At 37.4% G+C, this 20,035-nt stretch overlaps 2 protein-coding genes across 3 annotated transcripts; one reads left to right on the top strand and one right to left on the bottom strand.

Annotated features, from left to right (window-relative positions):
- The first annotated feature begins 13,889 nt into the window (after positions 1–13,889).
- LOC133290638 (uncharacterized) lies at positions 13,890–16,891 on the top strand. Of its 2 annotated transcripts, XM_061488761.1 has the most exons (6): positions 13,890–14,191; positions 14,340–14,413; positions 15,078–15,207; positions 15,315–15,620; positions 16,322–16,453; positions 16,604–16,891. In XM_061488761.1, the coding sequence occupies exons 1-6, from the start codon at positions 14,069–14,071 to the stop codon at positions 16,673–16,675; spliced, it is 837 nt and encodes a 278-aa protein (XP_061344745.1). In that variant the 5' UTR covers positions 13,890–14,068; the 3' UTR covers positions 16,676–16,891. The 2 variants fall into 2 exon arrangements, with proteins under 2 accessions (XP_061344745.1, XP_061344738.1); XM_061488754.1 differs by having other exon boundaries at positions 13,894–14,191; positions 15,315–15,629; positions 16,271–16,891.
- A 203-nt stretch (positions 16,892–17,094) lies between these two features.
- Positions 17,095–20,035, bottom strand: LOC133290395 (annexin D2). The gene is made up of 5 exons (XM_061488469.1): positions 19,918–20,035; positions 19,135–19,280; positions 18,678–18,896; positions 17,974–18,186; positions 17,095–17,652 (listed from the first exon to the last, which is right to left on the bottom strand). Exons 1-5 carry the CDS (start codon positions 19,991–19,993, stop codon positions 17,359–17,361), a joined length of 948 nt encoding a protein of 315 aa, XP_061344453.1. The 5' UTR covers positions 19,994–20,035; the 3' UTR covers positions 17,095–17,358.

The raw sequence follows: 20,035 nt of genomic DNA on the forward strand, positions 1-20,035 counted from the left end.
TGAATCCTAATTTTTCTAATCTATCTGCACATTCATTTACTTCTCTAGGTAAAAAAATTCAAAGGATTTGATCAAAACCCTGAGCAGCTCTTCTGAGTCTGTCAACTAAGGAAGTTAAGCCGCAACTATCATCTTGATTCTCCACACAAAAGAGAGCTTATTTGTTGTCACATCCTAGCTAAATCTTTGAGTATTTTCTATCTCCAGTTATCAGTAGACCTTGCAAAATTCTCCATAATTCAGCTTCTAGAGAGGAACAAATCCCTATCTTCAAAGTAAAACCTCCCAACCATTCTCCATATGGTGAGACCATAAAGCCCCCCCACACTCCAATATTGGAATGTAAGTGAACAGCGCCATCAACCTAGATTCTGATTACATCATGTGCTATGTATTGTCCACTTTCTGTCGAGTTTAAATTTGCAGATGGCCTTAGCAAAAAAGGATCATTGGAGCTGTTCTTCTTCATATCAGCCAAGTAATTTAGAATTCTGCAAATTGGATCTGGAGGCCAAGAAAATAAAACCTCATGAATAGAGGCATTTCCCCATTGCCATAAAAACCAGCATGTTACAAAGAAAACTTCTTTCCAAGAATGCCAGAGACTGGTTGAGAAAGGTTTATCCAGATTCAATCTAAACCATTATAGTCCTTCTTCAGTCATGAAAGTACTAGGGATATTTCCATAAAACCATTTTTCCCATACACTTCTTGCAGCCTTACAATCTCTCAGAGTGTGAAGAATAGTCTCTGGACCTTTGTAACAAATGGGGCATTGAGATTCCCCTCCACTCCAGTGGCATGTAATGTTTCTAATAGGGAGTTTGTTGAGACAAGCCAGCCATAAAAAAACTGCTATCCTGTACGGTCCTCTCCATTTCCAAACAGCACTCCAGATTCTATCTTTTCTGGCATCTGTCTCCATTAAATGACAGTAGGCATTCTTCACAAAAGAGTTTCCTGAAATTCTTTTTTTCCAATTCAATCAGTCATCTGGTTCACTCAGATTAGGAGGGGGTATGTTGTTCATTTTCTTTAGAGCATTTTCATCAAGAAACTTCCTCAAATAACACCAGCTCCACTCTCCTGTATTCTGATCTACAACTTCAAATACTTTTAGATCCAGATCAGTGATAAGAGGTTTAATTAAAGCCAGCTCAAAAAGACTTTGCTGCCAACCTCCCCATTCATCCTGCCAGAATAAGGTGTCTTTACCATTGCCTATCACCCATTTTGTATGCTGAGCCATCTTCTCTCTAGCTGTGCAGATGTTCTTCCAAAGAGTTGAGTCACTCTTTTTTGCAATCATGCTTCGTTTGGGGTTCTGCTTTCTGCCATATTTACCAAGCAAGACCTGGACCCAAAGGCTTTTTTGATCATTGGCAATTTGCCAAGCAATTTTCTGCATAAATGCTTCATTCTGGATCCTCAAATTGATGATACCAACACCTCCACAATCCTTAGGGTAGCACAAGTGATCCCATGCAACATAATGAGCTCTCCTTTTGGACTCAGAGTCTCCCCAAATTAAATTCCGTTGTAACTTCTCAATATCCTGGTAGACATAGGCAGGAAGGATATGGTTTTGCATATGGAAACAGGGAATGGCAGATATGACACTCTTAGCCAAAGTAATTCTGCCTGCCAAAGATAAACATTTAAATTTCCATCCTTGCAGTCTGCTTTGCACTCTGGAAATCACATCAGCATAGTGATCTCTCTTGGTTCTCCCATGCCTCATCAAAACTCCCAAATGTCTACCAAGGTTCCCAACCTTTTTAAAACCACTTATAGTAGATATGGCATCCACGATATCTTGAGGAGTATTTTTAGAGAAAAAAATACAAGATTCTCTATACTCACACACTGTCTAGACATACTAGAGAATTTCTGTAAACAGTTGATGATACTATTTAACTAGTTAATAGAGGACTCAGCAAATAATAAGATGTCATCAGCAAACATTAAATGGGATACAAGTGGTCCAGATTTACCAGCTTTAATAGGAAGCCAATTCTTCATCTCCACTTCATCCATGATTAGGTGAGTTAGTTTCTCCACACAAAGCACAAAAAGATAAGGGGATAGGGGATCCCCTTGTCTTATTCCCCTTTGAGACGAAATCCAGGAGTACGGGTCCCATTCCACAGCACCTCAAGAAAAGGGCTTGTTACACATCCCATTATAACATCAATCATAGCTGCTGGCAGATCTAGCTCTTCCAGGACTGATCTTATGAATTTCCGTTGAGCTTGTCATAAGCTTTTTCTAAATCTATTTTGATTGAGAAAAAACTTTTCCTACCCTTAATCCTATGCATTGAGTGAATAAGCTCCTGTGCATTTATTATGTTGTCTTGTATATGTCTCTTTGGAACAAAGCTGGTCTAGTTTGGAGATATAATAGTCCCCAAGAGAGGTTTAATTTTATTGGCTAGAATCTTACTGAGCCCCTTATACAAAGAGTTGCAGAGTGCTATAGGCCTAAACTGCCTCATCAAGCAAGGTCTGTCAGTTTTAGGGATTAGAACAATCAAAGTCTTGTTGATTTCTCGAATCTGATCTGGATGCTGAAGATAATACTGCATACTAGAAAAGATTTGAGCTTTAATTAGACCCCAGTTCCTTTGATAGAATAGTGCTGGAAGTCCATCTGGTCCAGGGGCTTTTAGGGGAGGCATTTGAAAAAATGCATTCTTGACTTCCTCAAAGGATATATTCAGAGACAACATATCAAGGTGGTCCTCCTTTATTGCTGGCCAGCTGTTTTGAGTTTGACTCCATACAAGAACTGCAACATCTTTCTTAAACAGGTTCAAGAAATAACCTCTAGCAAGTGAAACTACTTCCTCTTCTCCAGACACCCATCCACCCTTTTCATTCTGGAGTTTAAGAATTTTATTTCTTTTTCTGCGAATCAGAGTGCTAGTGTGATAGAAACGAGTGTTTCTGTCACCATCTCTAATCCACTCCCCTCTAGATTTCTGATACCAAATTTGCTCCTCTTGGTCTAGGATTTCATATAGCTCCTTCCTCAACTTAGTTTCCAGCTCTTCAAATTGGACACTGTTTTTGAAACTTAGTTGTCTTTGGATGCCTTCCATACGAGCTATTACTCTATTTTTCCTGTGAAAAGTGAAACCAAAAGTATTCTTGTTCCACTCTTTTAGCAAATGGATGAATTTCTCCACACTTTCCAGTAGGCTAGTTGAAGAATTCCAATTAGATTTTAGGAACTGGCTAAATCTAGGATCATTTTGCCAAGTTGCCAAAAACCTAAAAGGTCTTTCCCTCCAAACAGAATCCTCTTTCTCCATTCTAATGAGGATTAGGCAATGATCCGAGAATAGCTTAGGAAGAACCAAGACATCAGCCTCCTCAAAACTTGCTCTCCATTCTTCATTTGCAACAGCTCTGTCAAGTCTTTTGTATACTCTATCTAGATGGAGGAATTTAGGTCATTTCCATGTGAACCTATTGCCTCCACCCCCAAGTCCAAAACCCCACAAGATTCCAAAACATTGTTAAACCTATTACATCTGTTAACATCCACTGGCCCTCCTCCTCTTTTTTCAACAGCATTGGCTATTTCATTAAAGTCACCAGATAACATCCAGGGACCATTCATAGTTCTTCCAATTTGCTTCAAATCTTCCCAAAGCTTTAAGCGTTTATCTTCATGAGGATTTTTTTTTTTTTTTGTAATATCTTCATGAGGATTTGCATATACAACAGTCCAACAGAAGCTTGCCTTATCAGGAAACTCTACCCAGCTATGAATAAATTGATCATCTTTCTCAATAAGAGAAATCTTCAAATCAATGGGATTCCAAACTAACCAAATCCCTCCAGCAAAACCTTTAGCATCAGCTATTATGTAGTTGGAGAATCCCAAGCTACGGATAATGCTAATAGCTTTATTCCCACTTACTCTAGGCTCCAAGATAGCAGCTACACCAACATTGTGTTTTTTTTCGAAATCTGTTAATGGTACTCTTAAATTGTTTTTTTGTAGCACCTCTACAGTTCCAAGTTAGGACATTCATTGGGATTTATGGGGGTGTTACAAGATTACAAAGTTCTTGCTACTTAGATCTAGGCTTTCCACAAAAGATTCCTGAAGACTAGCCTCTCCCTCACCACAAACAGATTCACTAACAATCATAGCAGTGCTCAGATTTGTACATGAAGATAAATCAAACTCCATACCTGTCTTAGCTTCCACCATCTTTATTGCTTCTCCCATATCATGATTAGGGGGATCCGGGTCTTGCATGGCCTTATCATCATTCAACTTCTCATCAGAGTGATTAATTGAAGGTTGATCAGTGTTACCATTTCCAGAAGTAGCTTCTACTGTCATCATCAAATCCCCCCACATGTTACCATTCTGCTGCTCAAGAGAAGGCTGAGGCATATTCAAATTAGGCTTTTGTAGAAAAAAATTGTTGCTTACATCATATTTTGCCTGGTCCACATGAATGACACCCTTTCCTTTGGAATTATTAGCCTTAGCATACACTTTCTTTGAGATTAGCATGGCAGATTTCCCACCTGAAGCTTTCTTTGCAGTGTTAGAAGCTACTGCTGTGAACTCTATCCCCCTAGCAGGGGTCTGGCTTTTGTTAGTCACCAAATCATTCTCCTTATTCACCTTGGCATTAGAGGTACCAGCACCAGAATTTTTTCCAGAACTATTCTTCAGGCTAGCTTTTTCATTTTTCAAAACTATCTTTGGGTCAGCTGAATTTTTCCTGTTAGAGATATCCTCTCCAAATGATCTGTTGCTGCTCATATTCGATTTCTGGAAATTTTGGGGACCTTTCTTTCTTCTTTGAACCACCATCCAAGCTCCTACCCCTTGAGGTCCAGCATTCACCACTGGTTGTACCTGCACCTCTTCAGCTCTAGATGTCGTAGTTGTCTTAACAAAATCCGGACAAGAGTCCGAATTATGGCCATATCTTCCACACTTGAGACAAATTAAAAATAGCCCCTCATATTCGACTCTCTTTCTGCATCCATCAAGGATATACTCTCCTCTCAATGGCTGTGAAAGATCAATTTCTATGCAAACTCGTGCAAAACGAGCTCTGTCCCCAGTAGAAGTGGTTTTATCCACTTTTAGAACTTTTCCTATCACTGTTCCCAGATGATTAAGAAACGGAAATTCACAATATTCTTGTGGAATACCTGGTAAACGGATCCATGCGGCTACCTTGTGGATATTAGCTTTTTCCGGATCAAAGCATGGCTCCCATTTCCTGGTTGCAAGGTAATGGCCAAGAATGACCCAGGGACCATCTGTAATGGCTAGGTTTAGGTCTTCCAAGCTGCTGAACCTCACTCAAAAAAACTCATTCCCCAAGTCCGCCACTGTTATGCTTCCAGCCTTAGCCCACATAGACTCGAGTCTTTTCTTCATGAATCCGACCCCAATCTTCTTCCCCAACAGCTTTACAATCAGTGCATTCTTCTATCGCTGCCGCATTCTTGCTCGAGCTTCTTTGTTGCTCCTTATTTCCACAGATCTGTCCTCCCTTACAACTGTTTGGAATCCCCATTCTGTGATCTCTCCCAATCTTGGGTCCAGAGGGTCCAGATCTGGTTCTTCCTCCTCATGTATACAGGGTATAGCATCTCCAGAAACACCATTCTCCACCCCCGTTACATCTGCAAACGATCTCTGTTTTTCGATCCCCGGAGATCCAGCTTGATACTCCTTCAGAACTTCTCGCATCCTTACTTCCATTGGAATTTCTTCTCCATTCTTTGTACGCTTAGTGCTTCTTCTCGACATGGACAGTAGTTCAGAGTTGTTAACTATCGTGTCCCCCGTTGAAAACCTCAATGAAAAATTGGTTGAAAGAAACCTAGCAGAGAGAAAGTTTTCACGCGCGTGAGATTACGCGCCTAACCCATAGCTCCTCTTATGTAAGCAATTAGATGTAAAAGAATTGATATTATAAGCTCATTACTTTGTGGAGAATTAAAGTGGCATCTCTCAATAATATATTAGGGATGTATACGTTGACTATGAAACCATTTGCAAAGTGAGATATCTTGCGATTTAGATTAACAATACTGCGCCAGTAATTTTTCAACTGATTTCTTCACGTCTGGGCATACCACTTTTTTCTCAATAATCAAGATATAATCACTAAAAATGAGTATGCAACGTTTTAAACTCAATAATTGAAATATAATAATTAACAATAAATTTGATAATTTTTGAAATTTAAAAAGACTATGAAAAACTGAGTTTTTTTTTTTGAAAGATCGCTTGATACTACAGCAATTTTTTTTTTTTTAAATTCTTACAAATTCAAAAACATTAAATTATTATCATGATGATTGATTTTTTTTTCTTTTATTAATTTTTTGTTAAATATTTGATATCATTTAAATTGTGTAAGTGATAGTATACTCCATAATTGCTTGAATATTAAAATTACGCGTGTCTTAACAAGTGTGCCACATGGCAAATATTAGATTGAATCCATGTACAAATGTGCACTCATCTCATATATGATTTGAACGCACGTCTCACTGTATTATTTTGATAAATCATTTTACAAATATATTAATCCAGTAAAAAATTTTAAAATTTGTATTAGTATGGTCAGAACTATAATTTTAAATAAACTTGGTTCATTATAGAATTTCCTCTCCTTGACACAAAGGTCATATTTTAATTAAGAGAATTAAAGTTTAAATCTTATATATCTTTGAATCACGATGTTGTTATCTAAATAGTTGGACTTGTAAAAATACCTAAGAAGAGTGCGTAAGTATATCAGTTTTGTGGTACATGGAATGCAAAAATATAATTTGAGTATAGGTGTAAGAAAAAGACGATCACCAAACACGGATTAAAGTACTCTTAAAGCCAACTTCTATTTTTACACAAGATGAATTGTTTTTCTATACAGTCAAATATAAGCATTAAGAAGTTTCTTGAGTATAACTTTCCTTAAGATGAAATAAAAAGCAACTAAAAATAGAAGTAAAATGCCATTATAAGATTTTTTTTGCTGCTGTGACGGAAAGAGTTAAGAGTAATGGGTTTAATTACTTACCCGAAAATAGATCATATAAATTGCTAGAAGGAGATAATTAAGAAACACGGAACAATTAATTGTTAGCTACGCTAATAAACTAACAAAACTTTCGGCAATTTGGAAAGAGAAATTGACTTGTATCAAGCTCTACAACTCTAAGAGGGAACGTCTAAGCAACTTATTTAGACATATACCCACCAATTATTAATTGTTGATGCAGAGGTCAAATATCATAATTAACATCAGATCACTAGTTAGTTTCTCTCTTTCTTTGTTTTTTCGGTAGGCTCACTAATTTTTCTAGAGGGAAGGATATTATAACAATTAAATTGTGTTATTATCAAGTTACTACCAATCAATCTCACCGTTAGATCGATTATGTTGATCTAACGGTTATATTTATTTCTATTTTTGTATGGTCACGATTTTTCATATTTAATGCTTTCACTTTATATATAGAAAATCATAACATGAAAATAAATATAACCGTTGGATTCACATAATCGATCTAACGGTGAGATTGATTGGTAATAACATAATAGTAACACAACTTAGTTATTACAATATCCTTCCCCATATAAGTATATGTTTTATCTTAAAGAAGCATACTCCTGATAATGATCTATAATAGTATAATTATAATTTGAAATCGTTAAGTTATCACATTTTTCGGAATATACAAAATATATATGACGACATATTTCAATACGAAACGTCAATTTTTTTTTTCTTTTTGCGAATTACTAAACTTCATTTTCATATCTGTATATTATCGATATATTATAAAATATAAAAAGAAAATTCTGGATAGCTGGAGTTTAATTGACAAACAAAATGAGTTGATAGTGATATTAGAATACGTGCTATTCTTAGCACTTATTTATTCAATACTTACCTTTAAATTTAAATTAAATATTATATCAATTTGTAATCTGGTTAGTCCTCAAGGTAATTGTTGGTCAATTTTTGTTTGGGTTAGTCCTCAATATATAGTGTCATTTGTTTGGTCAATTTTTGTTTTTCGAGACAGAACGATTGTAGCAAAATTTCATAACTAAATCAAGCATAAAAAAATATAACTATTTTACTCATCAACTAAAATTAATTTATTTTTTCCCTATAGCGGATATCATCAATGTTATAAAAATTGGATTGACCCGGCTCCGGAAACCGGTGAACCGGTCATGTAATCGGTCTGATTTTCATATTAGACCGGCTATGTTACAGAATCGGTGTGACCCGTAACAGAAGTTGCTGTCATTCGCAGCTTGATGATATATTAAAATTGGGTCTATTATATAGACCAAGATTTACAATTGGTTACATCAGGAAATCAGCTAAACTTAAGGAACAGAAAGCATAAATCAAGCTAATCTATTTACATCAGGAAATCAGCTAAACTTAAGGAACAGAAGGCATAAATCAAGCTAATCTATTTACATCAGGAAATCAGCTAAAACTAAGGAACAGAAAGCATAAATCAAGCTAATCTATTTTAATATACAAGGTAACAAACCGTGATAGTTACAATCAGGATCCTAACAAATTAATGTTACTCTAATACTCCCCCTCAAGGTGGAGCATGGAGGGAGGAGATGCCCAACTTGGAAGTCAAAAAATCGAATTGTTTGGATCCAAGTGCTTTGGTCATAATATCTGCGGGTTGAGACCTAGTGGGGATATGTTGAGTAGAAATAGTCTTGCTGAGAAGATAGTCCCGAACAAAATGGCAATCTAACTCGATATGCTTGGTACGCTCATGGAACACTGGATTAGAAGCAATATGAATAGCAGACTGACTGTCACAAAACAGTTGCATAGGGGCTGCATGAGGAATATCAAGAGAGCTGAGAAAAGACTTTAACCAAATAAGCTCAGAAGTCGCAGCTGCCATGGCACGGTATTCAGCTTCAGCAGAGGAGCGGGATATTGTGTTTTGCTTCTTGGTTTTCCAAGAAATAGGAGAATGTCCAAGAGTAACAAAATAACCAGTGACTGATTTTCGAGTCAAGGGACAACTAGCCCAATCCGAATCACAATAGGCACGAAGAAGAAGATCACTGTCAGATCGAAGAAGGAGTCCTTGGCCAGGATTGGACTTAATGTACCGAAGAACACGAATAGCCGCATCGTAATGTATCTGCATAGGATGCTGCAAAAACTGAGAAAGTGTGTGAACTGCATAACTAAGTTCTGGTCGTGTAATCGTGAGATATACAAGACGGCCAACAATACGTCTATAACGTTTAGGATCATCAAACGGAGGTCCTTCAGCAAGAGCAAGCTTGTGATTGGGATCCATAGGATAAGCAACCGGTTTACAACTTTGAAGTCCACATTCCTTAAGAATATCCAAAGCAAATTTGCGTTGAGTAAGAAACAAACCGGTCTTGCTTCGAGCAAATTCAATGCCAAGAAAATACTTGAGGGGACCAAGATCTTTGATTTTAAACCAGGTTTGTAAATGAGCTTTGACACGGTCACAGAGAGAAGGATCACTACCTGCCAACAAAATATCATCTACATAGACAAGTATAGCAACATAATGGGAACCAGTCGAGTAAGTGAACAACGTATAATCAGCACGAGACTGAACAAAGCCGAAACTGAGGAGAGAACTACGAAGCTTAGCAAACCAATTTCGTGGGGATTGCTTGAGACCATAAAGTGAACGTTGAAGCTTACAGGCGTGACCAGACTTGGTTTGGGAGAAACCGGGAGGAAAACGCATAAAGACTTCTTCATCCAAATCGCCATGGAGAAAGGCATTTTGAACATCCAGCTGAAAAATGCTCCATTTTCGAGCTACAGCTACAGATAAAAATGTACGCACACTTGTCATTTTAGCCACCGGTGCAAAAGTCTCAGTGTAATCTTCTCCTTCGATCTGATTGTTCCCAGCAATAACCAGACGCGCTTTATAGCGTTCAATGGTTCCATCAGAATTGTACTTGATGCGGTACACCCACTTACATGGAATAGCTTTCTTACCAGAAGGGAGAGGTTGAATTTGCCAAGTATGATTGGCTTCCAATGCATCAATTTCGGCTTGCATGGCTTTCTGCCAATGAGGATATTGCATAGCCTCTTTAAATGATTTGGGTTCCAGGTTACTATCCACGGCGGCAAGAAAAATCTGATGGTGCGAAGAAAATAATGCATTAGAAACATAATGATCAATGGAATATTGAATACCTGAGTCGATTGGAGAAGTGGAGAGACGAGGAAAGGGTGTAGTCATTGTGTTGCATACATAATCCTTTAAATGAGATGGGGGACGTCTGGCACGCTGTTCACGAATATCTGCCACAGATGCAGTGTTGGGTTCTGTCAACGGAAACGGTGAACCAGGGACATCCGTGGATGAAGTAATAGAACCCGGAACTGGGGAGGACGAACTCCCCCTGTCATCAAGCTCCGCTGTGGGAGTATCAATAGCAGTAACAGGTGCCACATCATAATCGGTGAAGACAGCTTGTGGTGACGGTACATGGACAGAAGGTGCAGATGAAGTTGCAGCCAATGGAAAAATAGTTTCATGAAATAAAACATCACGAGAAACAAATATTTCATGAGTGGAGATATCCATGACCTTCCATCCTTTTTTGTTGAAAGGGTAGCCAACAAACACACACTTACGGGAGCGAGGAGCGAACTTGTCATGTGGTTTGGGTAAAACAGTAGTGTAACATAAACTCCCAAAGACCCGTAAGTGATCATACTTTGGTGGAGTGCCATGCAAAAATTCATAGGGACACTGACCACCAAGGAGTGGAGTCGGTGTCCTGTTGATGAGGTGAGCAGCGGTCAAGATGCATTCTCCCCAAAGAGATATAGGTAAGTGACCATCAAAACGCAAAGCACGAGCCACGTTGAGGATGTGACGATGACGACGTTCAACGCGTCCATTTTGCTGTGGGGTGTAAGTGCATGATAATTGATGATGAATACCGTAGGATGAGAGAGCCTCTTGGACTACAGATGACAAAAATTCAGTCCCATTATCACTCTGAATTCGCTTAACAGATGCATCATATTGGGTGCGAACCAAGTGGAGAAACCGAAGTAAACATGTGGAAGTTTCAGTTTTATTGCGCATCAAAAAAATCCAAACATGTCTACTAAAATCATCGACTACAGTTAAAAAATAGCGGGCACCAGTTGTAGATGCCATATGATATGGCCCCCATATATCACAGTGAAGTAAATCAAAAGGATGTAAACAACGTTTATTATTAATAGGAAAAGGACTTCGTGGTTGTTTGGCTTTACAACAAACGTCACAAGGAGCCAAATTATTTGCATTGGAAATAAAAGGTAACAAAGATAAATAACGGGAAGATGGATGTCCTAGACGACGATGCCATAGTGCTGCAGAATCTGACGTACTGGCAACATGAGCAGAAGCTGATGATGCACACAATATATACACCCCTTCTCGTTCAACACCCGTTCCAATCGTCCTCTTCTGCTTTAGGTCCTGTATCAAACAAACAGAATTAACAAACAATGCCAAGCAAGACTGGCGCAGAAGCTGAGATACAGAAATCAAATTACAAGCCAACGAAGGGACATAAAGAACATTGGAGAGATGAAGAGAAGAGCCCAAAGTAATGCTGCCACATTGCGTAGCAATATCATGAACTCCATTCGGCAGTCCCACAGAACAAGGAGAAATAGAATGCACATTGGATAGATAGGAGAGTGTGCCCGTCATGTGTTGGGATGCACCACTGTCGATGATCCAAGATGGGTGTAAAATCTTACTCGTAAGTTTATCAACTGGAGGGGCAGAAGAGACAGCCAAGGACATGAGATGTTGTAGAACTTCTGGTGTAAAATCTGCCATGGAGATGGATGCTGATGACGGCTCAGAAGGAACCGAAGGTAGAGAAGTATGAGTAGCCCGAGCAGATTGTGGGTGAGATCGTGCAGTGGATGAACGACCACGACCACGGCTTCGTCCAGGAGGAGGGCTGCGTCCAGGAGTGGGGCGATCTGGGTAACCAATCAGCTGATAACATCTTGTTATGTCATGATAAGGTTTGCCACAGTAAGTGCATGTGACTTTAGGTTTGGAAGAATCTCCTAGTTCTTTGGAGACAGTACCATGATTGTCGGATGGGTGCAGGTAAAAGGGTGACTTAGAATCAGAAACCTTGAAGGTTTTAGGTGCGGAAGTCATGATGAAAAAAAAAAAAAAAAAAATGAAGGCTTGTTGATCGTCAAGCTCTTGATACCATAACAGAAGTTGCTGTCATTCGCAGCTTGATGATATATTAAAATTGGGTCTATTATATAGACCAAGATTTACAATTGGTTACATCAGGAAATCAGCTAAACTTAAGGAACAGAAAGCATAAATCAAGCTAATCTATTTACATCAGGAAATCAGCTAAACTTAAGGAACAGAAGGCATAAATCAAGCTAATCTATTTACATCAGGAAATCAGCTAAAACTAAGGAACAGAAAGCATAAATCAAGCTAATCTATTTTAATATACAAGGTAACAAACCGTGATAGTTACAATCAGGATCCTAACAAATTAATGTTACTCTAATAACCCGGTCGGTTTTCGTAAAAATCGGTGATCCGGTTGGTTCAACCGGTGACCCGACCGGGTTTATAAAAAAAAAAAAAAAACTGATTTATTTTCATAAATTAATGCCTTCTTTTTTTTTACTCTCAAACACAAATAATTTGTTTTCTTTTGAAATATTTGAGTGATTTGTAGCTTATTAACTTACATAGATATGTACCTACAAGGCTACAACACTAATATTATCTTGGTTATGCAATATGCAGGAAATTTTAATTTGATTTATGGTTAGAGATGTCGTTTACTGAACCTGAAATACTAGTATCACAAATATTATATGTTTGATTGATCTTTTGTTGGACAATGATGTGTAATTTATTATTTTCATATTAAAATATTTAAAATTGATATATTTTTTTACAAGTATTTAAGTATATTTATAATTATTTTAATATAAATTATAAATTTACATATACTAACCAGTTACCAGGTCATGCAGTTGAATCAGTGACCTAGTGACCCAATACCTCGACCGAGTCAATAATCGGGCCGGATTTAATAACATTGGATATCATAAATCATTGATTTACATCTAAATTGATTTTTTAATAGGAAAAACGTTTATCCTAATCATTGATTAACGGTTATATGTTAAAGGAGATAATTCTCTGTCATTTTAGATTTTAATTATTGATTTTCATCAGTTAAAATTTATTGGGTTAAACTTATTAATTAATTAGTGATTCATAATAAAATTCAATAAATCGTAATCATTGATTAACAAAAATCAATGATTAGAATTTAAAATGACACAAAATTATATCATTTAAAAATACAAACATTTTCCCCTTTTTTTTTTTAATACATCTTCTCGTTTAATTCATCAAGAGTCAAGGAAAGTACTCTTTTTTTTTTTTTTTGGAGTTACCCAATCCTAATTACCTCTTTGAGGCGAGTTGGCTCCCTCCGGTGTCCCCACAAGCTTCAACTCTTTGAGCCGGCTATGAGACTAATCCGGAGTGCGGGGTTCAGTGATGGCTAAAGGTTCAGCCCCCTCCCCAAGAATGCATTCAGCGGGAATCGAACACATGTTCAACCCCACTAACTCAGCGCCAAGGAACCAACTGAGCTGCACCCATTGGGCGAAGGAAAGTACTCTAAATAGTCATATAAAGGAGTGGAATGACACATGTCCAGCGCATGTAGCGAGTATCTCTCCGGAGTTTGTTATTTATAAATTTAAATTTTAAAGTAACAGTTTCAATTGGAAAATTGAAAGAGGGGAGGAAATAAAAAAAAGAAAAAAGAAAGAAAAGAAGAAGATAATTTTGATTGTTCGTTATCGTTGAAACGCATTTTCGAATCTGGTGAATATAAAATCACCCTCTCACCCGTGCACACCTCACACTCTCTACCATTTCTCACTGAATCAACCCTCAATCATCGAACACCAACAAAGAGAATAATAATGCAGAGAAGCACGCCTCTCAGAAACCCGCACGCCTCCACCTCCGATCTTCTAACGTGGCCGGAACTCCCTCCGCAGGACTCCGCTCCCGCCGTCTCCCGCTCCGGCCACCGCTCTCGCCAGGTTACTACTATTAATTACTAACTTCTTTTTATTTTCTGCGGAAAATTTGAGATTCTCTTTAGTTCAATTCAATATCTCATGAAGATATATATATAATGAGTTTGTTTGTTTGTTTGTTTGTTCTTCAAATCGTTAATCGGATTCACAGCCTTCTGATAAAATCGGTGATGTTCTCCGTGGAGGCCAGCTCTCCGAGGAAGAAGCACAGAGTCTAGCCAAGAGGTAACGTCTTTTTCTTTCCTTTTTTTCAATTTTTTTTTCAATATTGAGTGCGTTCAGATCTACAATGTTTCGTTGTAACTTTTTATGAATATCTCTTTTTGATTGCTTCGTCCTGTGATTCGATTCGGTGTTTCTTTTGCTGCTATGTGGCTTGGCTTTACTTTTTCCTTTTTCACCGTACCGTTCTATTTTGGAATATTGGAAACACTATGCATTTTTCTAATTAATCATTCATTTCAATTTTTTCCCGAACATGTTGAGAAGAAGCCAATCACTGGTCTCCTGCATTCACTTGTTGTTGAACTTCGGAGAATTGTGTTATGAGGAACAATTGACATGAAATTCCTTGTAAACTGGAATTTCTTTTTGTATACTTAAGCATGACTTGGTGTGAATATTCATGATTGATTAGTTAAAGGAACCTCTATTGTTATTTGTTAACCTATCTTTCTGACATAATTCGGTGTCGTAACTATTACTAAAGTGTTTTTCATGTGCATGTATGCTGCAGCATGTATATCAGGCCCTGAAATGTATTTATTACTCTTTGTTTTTTTGTGGAAATGATGAATCCAAACTACAGGTTGTTGGCTAGTAGTTAAGCTCAAAGGTTCAGGTTATCTAATCTTGTTGTCAAACATATCCTTCCATGTGTGTTACTCAGGAAACCATGCTCACGGAATCAAATGAAAGAGACAACTGGAAGTCGTATATTTTCGGCCAATGCTGAAGATACTGCATCAGAAGCCAGTTCTGCAAATTCAAAAAACAGAACAGGAATACGCGTATATCAGGTATACTAGATGGTTTCCTTGTTTCGGAGGGCAATTTGAGATTTGACCATATGAATATGAGTGTTTCTCACATATTCTTGTTTTATTTGCTGCAAATTGCATCTCAGCAAGCAGTAAATGGAATTAGTCAGATATCATTCAGCACTGAAGAAAGCATTTCTCTTAAGAAACCAGCCTCTCTACCTGAGGCAGCAAAGCAGCGTGAGCTGAGTGGAACATTGCAAAGCGAGCCAGACACAAATAGTAAGAAGCAATTTTCAAGTGCCAAGACAAAGGAGCTCAGCGGAAATGATATATTTGGCCCTCCTCAGGAAATTGTGCCTCGTTCATTGGCTGCTCCACGCACTTTGGAATCAAAAGAAAGTAAAGACATGGGAGAATCTGATCCACGAAATGTGCGCAGATCAGTGAAAGTTTCTAATGTAAGTGTCTTCTGGGCATGAAAGCCAATCATGTCAATCTTATCTATCATTTTATATTTGATGAATGGCCATAGAAATTTTTACTGTTCTAATTCCTTCTTATAACATCTTCATGGCTATTCATAATGATGAATTTTGACCCTTGATGGTCCACCAATGTCACCTTATGCTTTCCTGAAATGCGAAATTCAAATGCAGATCAATTTTACTAATTTTATGAAGATATAACCCAAGGGCTGTAATAGAAATACAGTTGCAGCTCTAGAGGAATACCATTTATTTGGGGATATTAAAATTTTCTATAATAATGTTTGTTCCCTCCCCAAAACAGGAGCCTGTTATCTTGAGTTTAGAACCAAACACCACATGCATTGTATTGAAGAAGTCCATCAATTTGTCTACGTGCTTTTAAAGTTTCCATATTCTTTTTTACATTTCATATATTTTTTTCTCCTTTTAGGATTTTTTTGTTAAAGGAAGAGATGTGTTTCTCTTAGTTTTACAATGTTGGCACAATCTTTTTTTTGAAATAACTGTATATTCTTCCATTTCTTTTTCATGTGTTTCCCCATCCTTAGCTCATGTGCTTTATCCTCCTCCTTTCGATCACATTTTGACCTTAGTTTTTAAAATTTTTGTAGCCTGCTGGTGGCCAAAGGAATATCTTATTTGATGAAGAAGCAGTTAAGAAGACATCAAAGAAAACACATGACCAGAAGTTTGCAGAACTGACGGACAATAATATTTTCAAGGGAACGGAAAAGCTTCGGAGCATGGCTAAACTTAGAGAAATGGCTGGAAGTGACATATTTGCTGATGGAAAGGCAGAAAACAGAGACAATATACTAGGTGGCCGCATTAGAGAAATGGCTGGGAGTAACATATTTGCTGATGGAAAGGCAGAAAACAGAGATAATATACTAGGTGGCCGCATTAGAGAAATGGCTGGGAGTGACATATTTGCTGATGGAAAGGCAGAAAACAGAGACAACATACTTGGTTCCCGCAGACCCCCTGGTGGAGGAAGCAGCATTTCCCTGGTTTAAACTTGATATTTAAATTCGTCCATTTACTGTATGCGTTCTTCTATAAACTCCTCTGAACTCCCATGTTTTGACTGGAAGGATCAGTGTGTTGGGTTATCAGCATTGTATATTTATGGCATAACCCTCGATGCAGTATAATGAATTTGTGATACCATAATGGATGTAAATGGTTATTTATTTTGATATACATAATCGTATATTGGACTAATAAAGTTGTTAAGGTTTTTTTTTTTTTTTCTTGTAATAAGAATTTATTTACTATGTATGGTTTTTGCTTTGTATGAGATTGATATTGTTGCTATAGTTGCCTAGTTGGTAGCCTATAGGCCGGACTTTTGTGAATTGTAGTAGGTCGGCTGTAGGAATAATTGATCCTAAATAACGGTAAAAAAAGACACATATTTAATTAAAGAGGTAAAGCTATATGTCTTGAATTTCCGACCATACTCAAAACATTTTTTTTAAGTAAAAAAAAAAAAAAAAAACCACCAGGATAATTGATGCATCTCACAAGCATCATTACCGCCAGGCAACCGAATGATAAAAGGAAAAGCATTACTACCAGCACCATTATTCTAATAGTGTTTACGTGCGGAGATCCACAGCAAAATCACATTGATGATTAAAGGAAAAGCAGATAGCGTAATCAGCAATTCCATGACAACTGAACACAGTAAGACTCTTTAATTATCGTGTCCAAACAACGAAAGGAGAATGTTCTTATAGTCCCCGGAAGTGTCGTTGGCTATTGCAGTGTCCAGGGGAACACTATTTCTTCTTTGGTATTCCTCAGCAATTCGCTGCAAATCAAGCTCAGCTCTAGTTGTCACCACTCTTGTAAGGGCCCATTCATCAGTTCCTAGCTTGTTTATAGCCAGCCTTAAGACTTTCTGAAAATATTTCTCAGGGTAGGTCAAGCACTTAATTGTTGCCCTCAATAATTTCAGATATTCATCTTCCGGATTAGTTTTCAGATCCTGCAGCCAGAACCAGAAGCCAATTGTCAGTTCGACTACAAGTCACTGATTAATCCTATAATCGCTTAATAACAAACTCTATCTTGTCTTCTTCTTTTTATTTTTTAAGTAACAAACCAGAATATAAGCCCTTAAATAGTAGTAATTGATAAATCTACAACATGATTATAACTGGAAATCATGTTTCTTGAAGTGATCAGTGATCATCGTTGACAACACAAGTTTGGCATTATATTAGATCTGCCTATTTACTGGGGTAGTTGCCAAACGTTAAGTTGAAAACAGAGAAACAGAAGTCATAAACGGCCAAAACATTTATACCTTGTTTATGGCATTTCCAAACTCATTGTTGTAGTGATTCAGTGTTGCATTCAACTGAGCTTTACTCCTTGTTGTCAAAATCCTGATCAGGTCCTCATGATTGTAGGCCTTCTCTGCAACCTTCTCATGAAGCAATTTAGCCTCAGATTTTGCCAATGTCATGTTCACCTCATCCCCCTCATAACGGAATGTTCCCACAAGAGGAACCAAAAGCTGTTATTAAAGTATCAGAAATAAAGTTTCATCAGGTCATAGGGAAAAAATGTTGAAAAAGATTGTTAGAGCTAGACATAGCATAATAATGCAAAATTAAAAAATAGCATGTTGGTTAGCTACCTAATCTAGCAATTCGATTGAATGGATTTAACCAGTCTCTAAAGGTGCACATAATCCTGGAACATGTGTTCAACATCAACAGCACCAGCACCTTTAACCTAAGCTAATTGGAGTCGGTGGTAGATGAACCCAATGATAAATAAGAGGAGATTAAAAAAAAAAATCTGGAACATGTGTTATTTGACATAAATCTGAGGCACACTTCTCCTAAACTCTCCTTTAAGTCAAAAAGTTACATAAATTTGGAAGATTCTGATTGATGAAGAAATGACATCAAACAGAGGCATCAACCTCTGAAAATTATGTAAGAACGTGCAACTTTTCTCTATCAAGAAATTAATTAGTACATTCGATGTTTAAGGTTTTACCTTGCGGATGTCCCCAGAAGTATGATAGGCAACGTCTTCTTCGATGGACCTTTTGAAACGGGCTTGATATGCTTGCTTTGCCTTAAAGAGTTCAAGTGAAGATCTAGTGGAAGCAATTTCCATAATGATCCAATTGTTTGAAGTCAACCTCTTAGTGGCTTCATTAGCTAAAAAGGCATCACGCTCAGCAGGATCCAACGTCCACACTACCATAGCCCGCTGTTATATTCAAAACATTAGACACGAAGATACATAATTGCACCTATCCGTTTCCTTTAGTCAATGTTATCCACACAGAACACTAAAATTATTTAGTATGAAATTTAAAAGTCGATAACTGATAGTGAATTTTTTATTTATTTTTTAACTGTTAGTGAAATTGAAAATTCTGAAAATGAAAAGGGCTTCAAATTGGGATTCACATAAGGAAGCCAGATATCAAGAGATTTAAACTGACCTCAAAGTCACTTGAAAGCTCTTTGTCTAAATCTTTAAGAAGATCTTCTCCATAGGTTTCAGCATAGGTTTTGCGAATCAAGTTACGCTGAGCTGCATTTCTATGAGATAGGATTGATACTATCAATCCTTCATTCGTTCCCCACCCTGAAAAGATATGTCACTGTGACAACAACTCGTGCAATGAAAGAATAAAAAGGGCCTCATGCCATGACAAACATAGAGATTGAAATAGTAATTTGCACTTCATTTCATAGAGATTGAACACACGCACACAAAAAGTATTAAAAAAAATAAAAAATAAAAATCCTATCTGTTGTTACACAGGTAGCTTATTACTGCGTTCAATTACGTGTGCGTGGAACCGTTCGGTTTAGTTGAGTTGATAGCATAGGCAAAAAGAGCAAATCAAAATCACTAAGAAGGAAATTAAAATTAAAAACACACACACACACAGAGGAAACCAAATCTCAATGATCATCATCATTCATCAACCGGAGATAATAATCAGCGACTGCATTAACCAAACACATATCACATTACTGTAATGCATGTGCAAAATTTGATCAGAAGCACAACAACAAATTACTCCACGATCTAAGTAAAAGTTGAGAGCCATCAGCGCGATGATATATAATAAGACCCGCGCAATGAGATCACGGAGAGACACGAAAAAAAAAAACGAAAATCCAAACGAGAAAGATCGAGAAAATGTGAATGGATCGATGATCTAACAACAAAATCAAAATCAGTGAAATCAAAGAAATGAATCGGTGAGGGTAACCTTGAAAAGCTTTTCGCAATTGCTCACTGTCTTCCGACGGAGAAGGAACTTGAGCAGGAACCTTCAATGTCGCCATTGTCACTGCGTGTTTCACGATCTCTGTCCAGAATGTACCGTG

The sequence above is a fragment of the Gastrolobium bilobum genome, unplaced genomic scaffold (assembly GCF_033153095.1).
Source record: "Gastrolobium bilobum isolate Gb01-03AN ecotype WA unplaced genomic scaffold, APGP_CSIRO_Gbil_v1 utg4377, whole genome shotgun sequence".
NCBI classification, from domain to species: Eukaryota; Viridiplantae; Streptophyta; class Magnoliopsida; order Fabales; family Fabaceae; genus Gastrolobium; species Gastrolobium bilobum.

Coding starts and splice junctions, on each gene's coding strand:
- LOC133290638 (XM_061488754.1), top strand. CDS start 14,069: ATGCAGAGAAGCACGCCTCTCAGAAACCCGCACGCCTCCACCTCCGAT. Junction 15,208..15,314: donor CAGGAATACGCGTATATCAG/GTATACTAGATG, acceptor ATTGCATCTCAG/CAAGCAGTAAATGGAATTAG. Junction 15,630..16,270: donor GATCAGTGAAAGTTTCTAAT/GTAAGTGTCTTC, acceptor AAATTTTTGTAG/CCTGCTGGTGGCCAAAGGAA.
- LOC133290395 (XM_061488469.1), bottom strand. CDS start 19,993: ATGGCGACATTGAAGGTTCCTGCTCAAGTTCCTTCTCCGTCGGAAGAC. Junction 18,187..18,677: donor CTTCTGGGGACATCCGCAAG/GTAAAACCTTAA, acceptor CTTTAATAACAG/CTTTTGGTTCCTCTTGTGGG. Junction 17,653..17,973: donor TTGGAAATGCCATAAACAAG/GTATAAATGTTT, acceptor TTCTGGCTGCAG/GATCTGAAAACTAATCCGGA.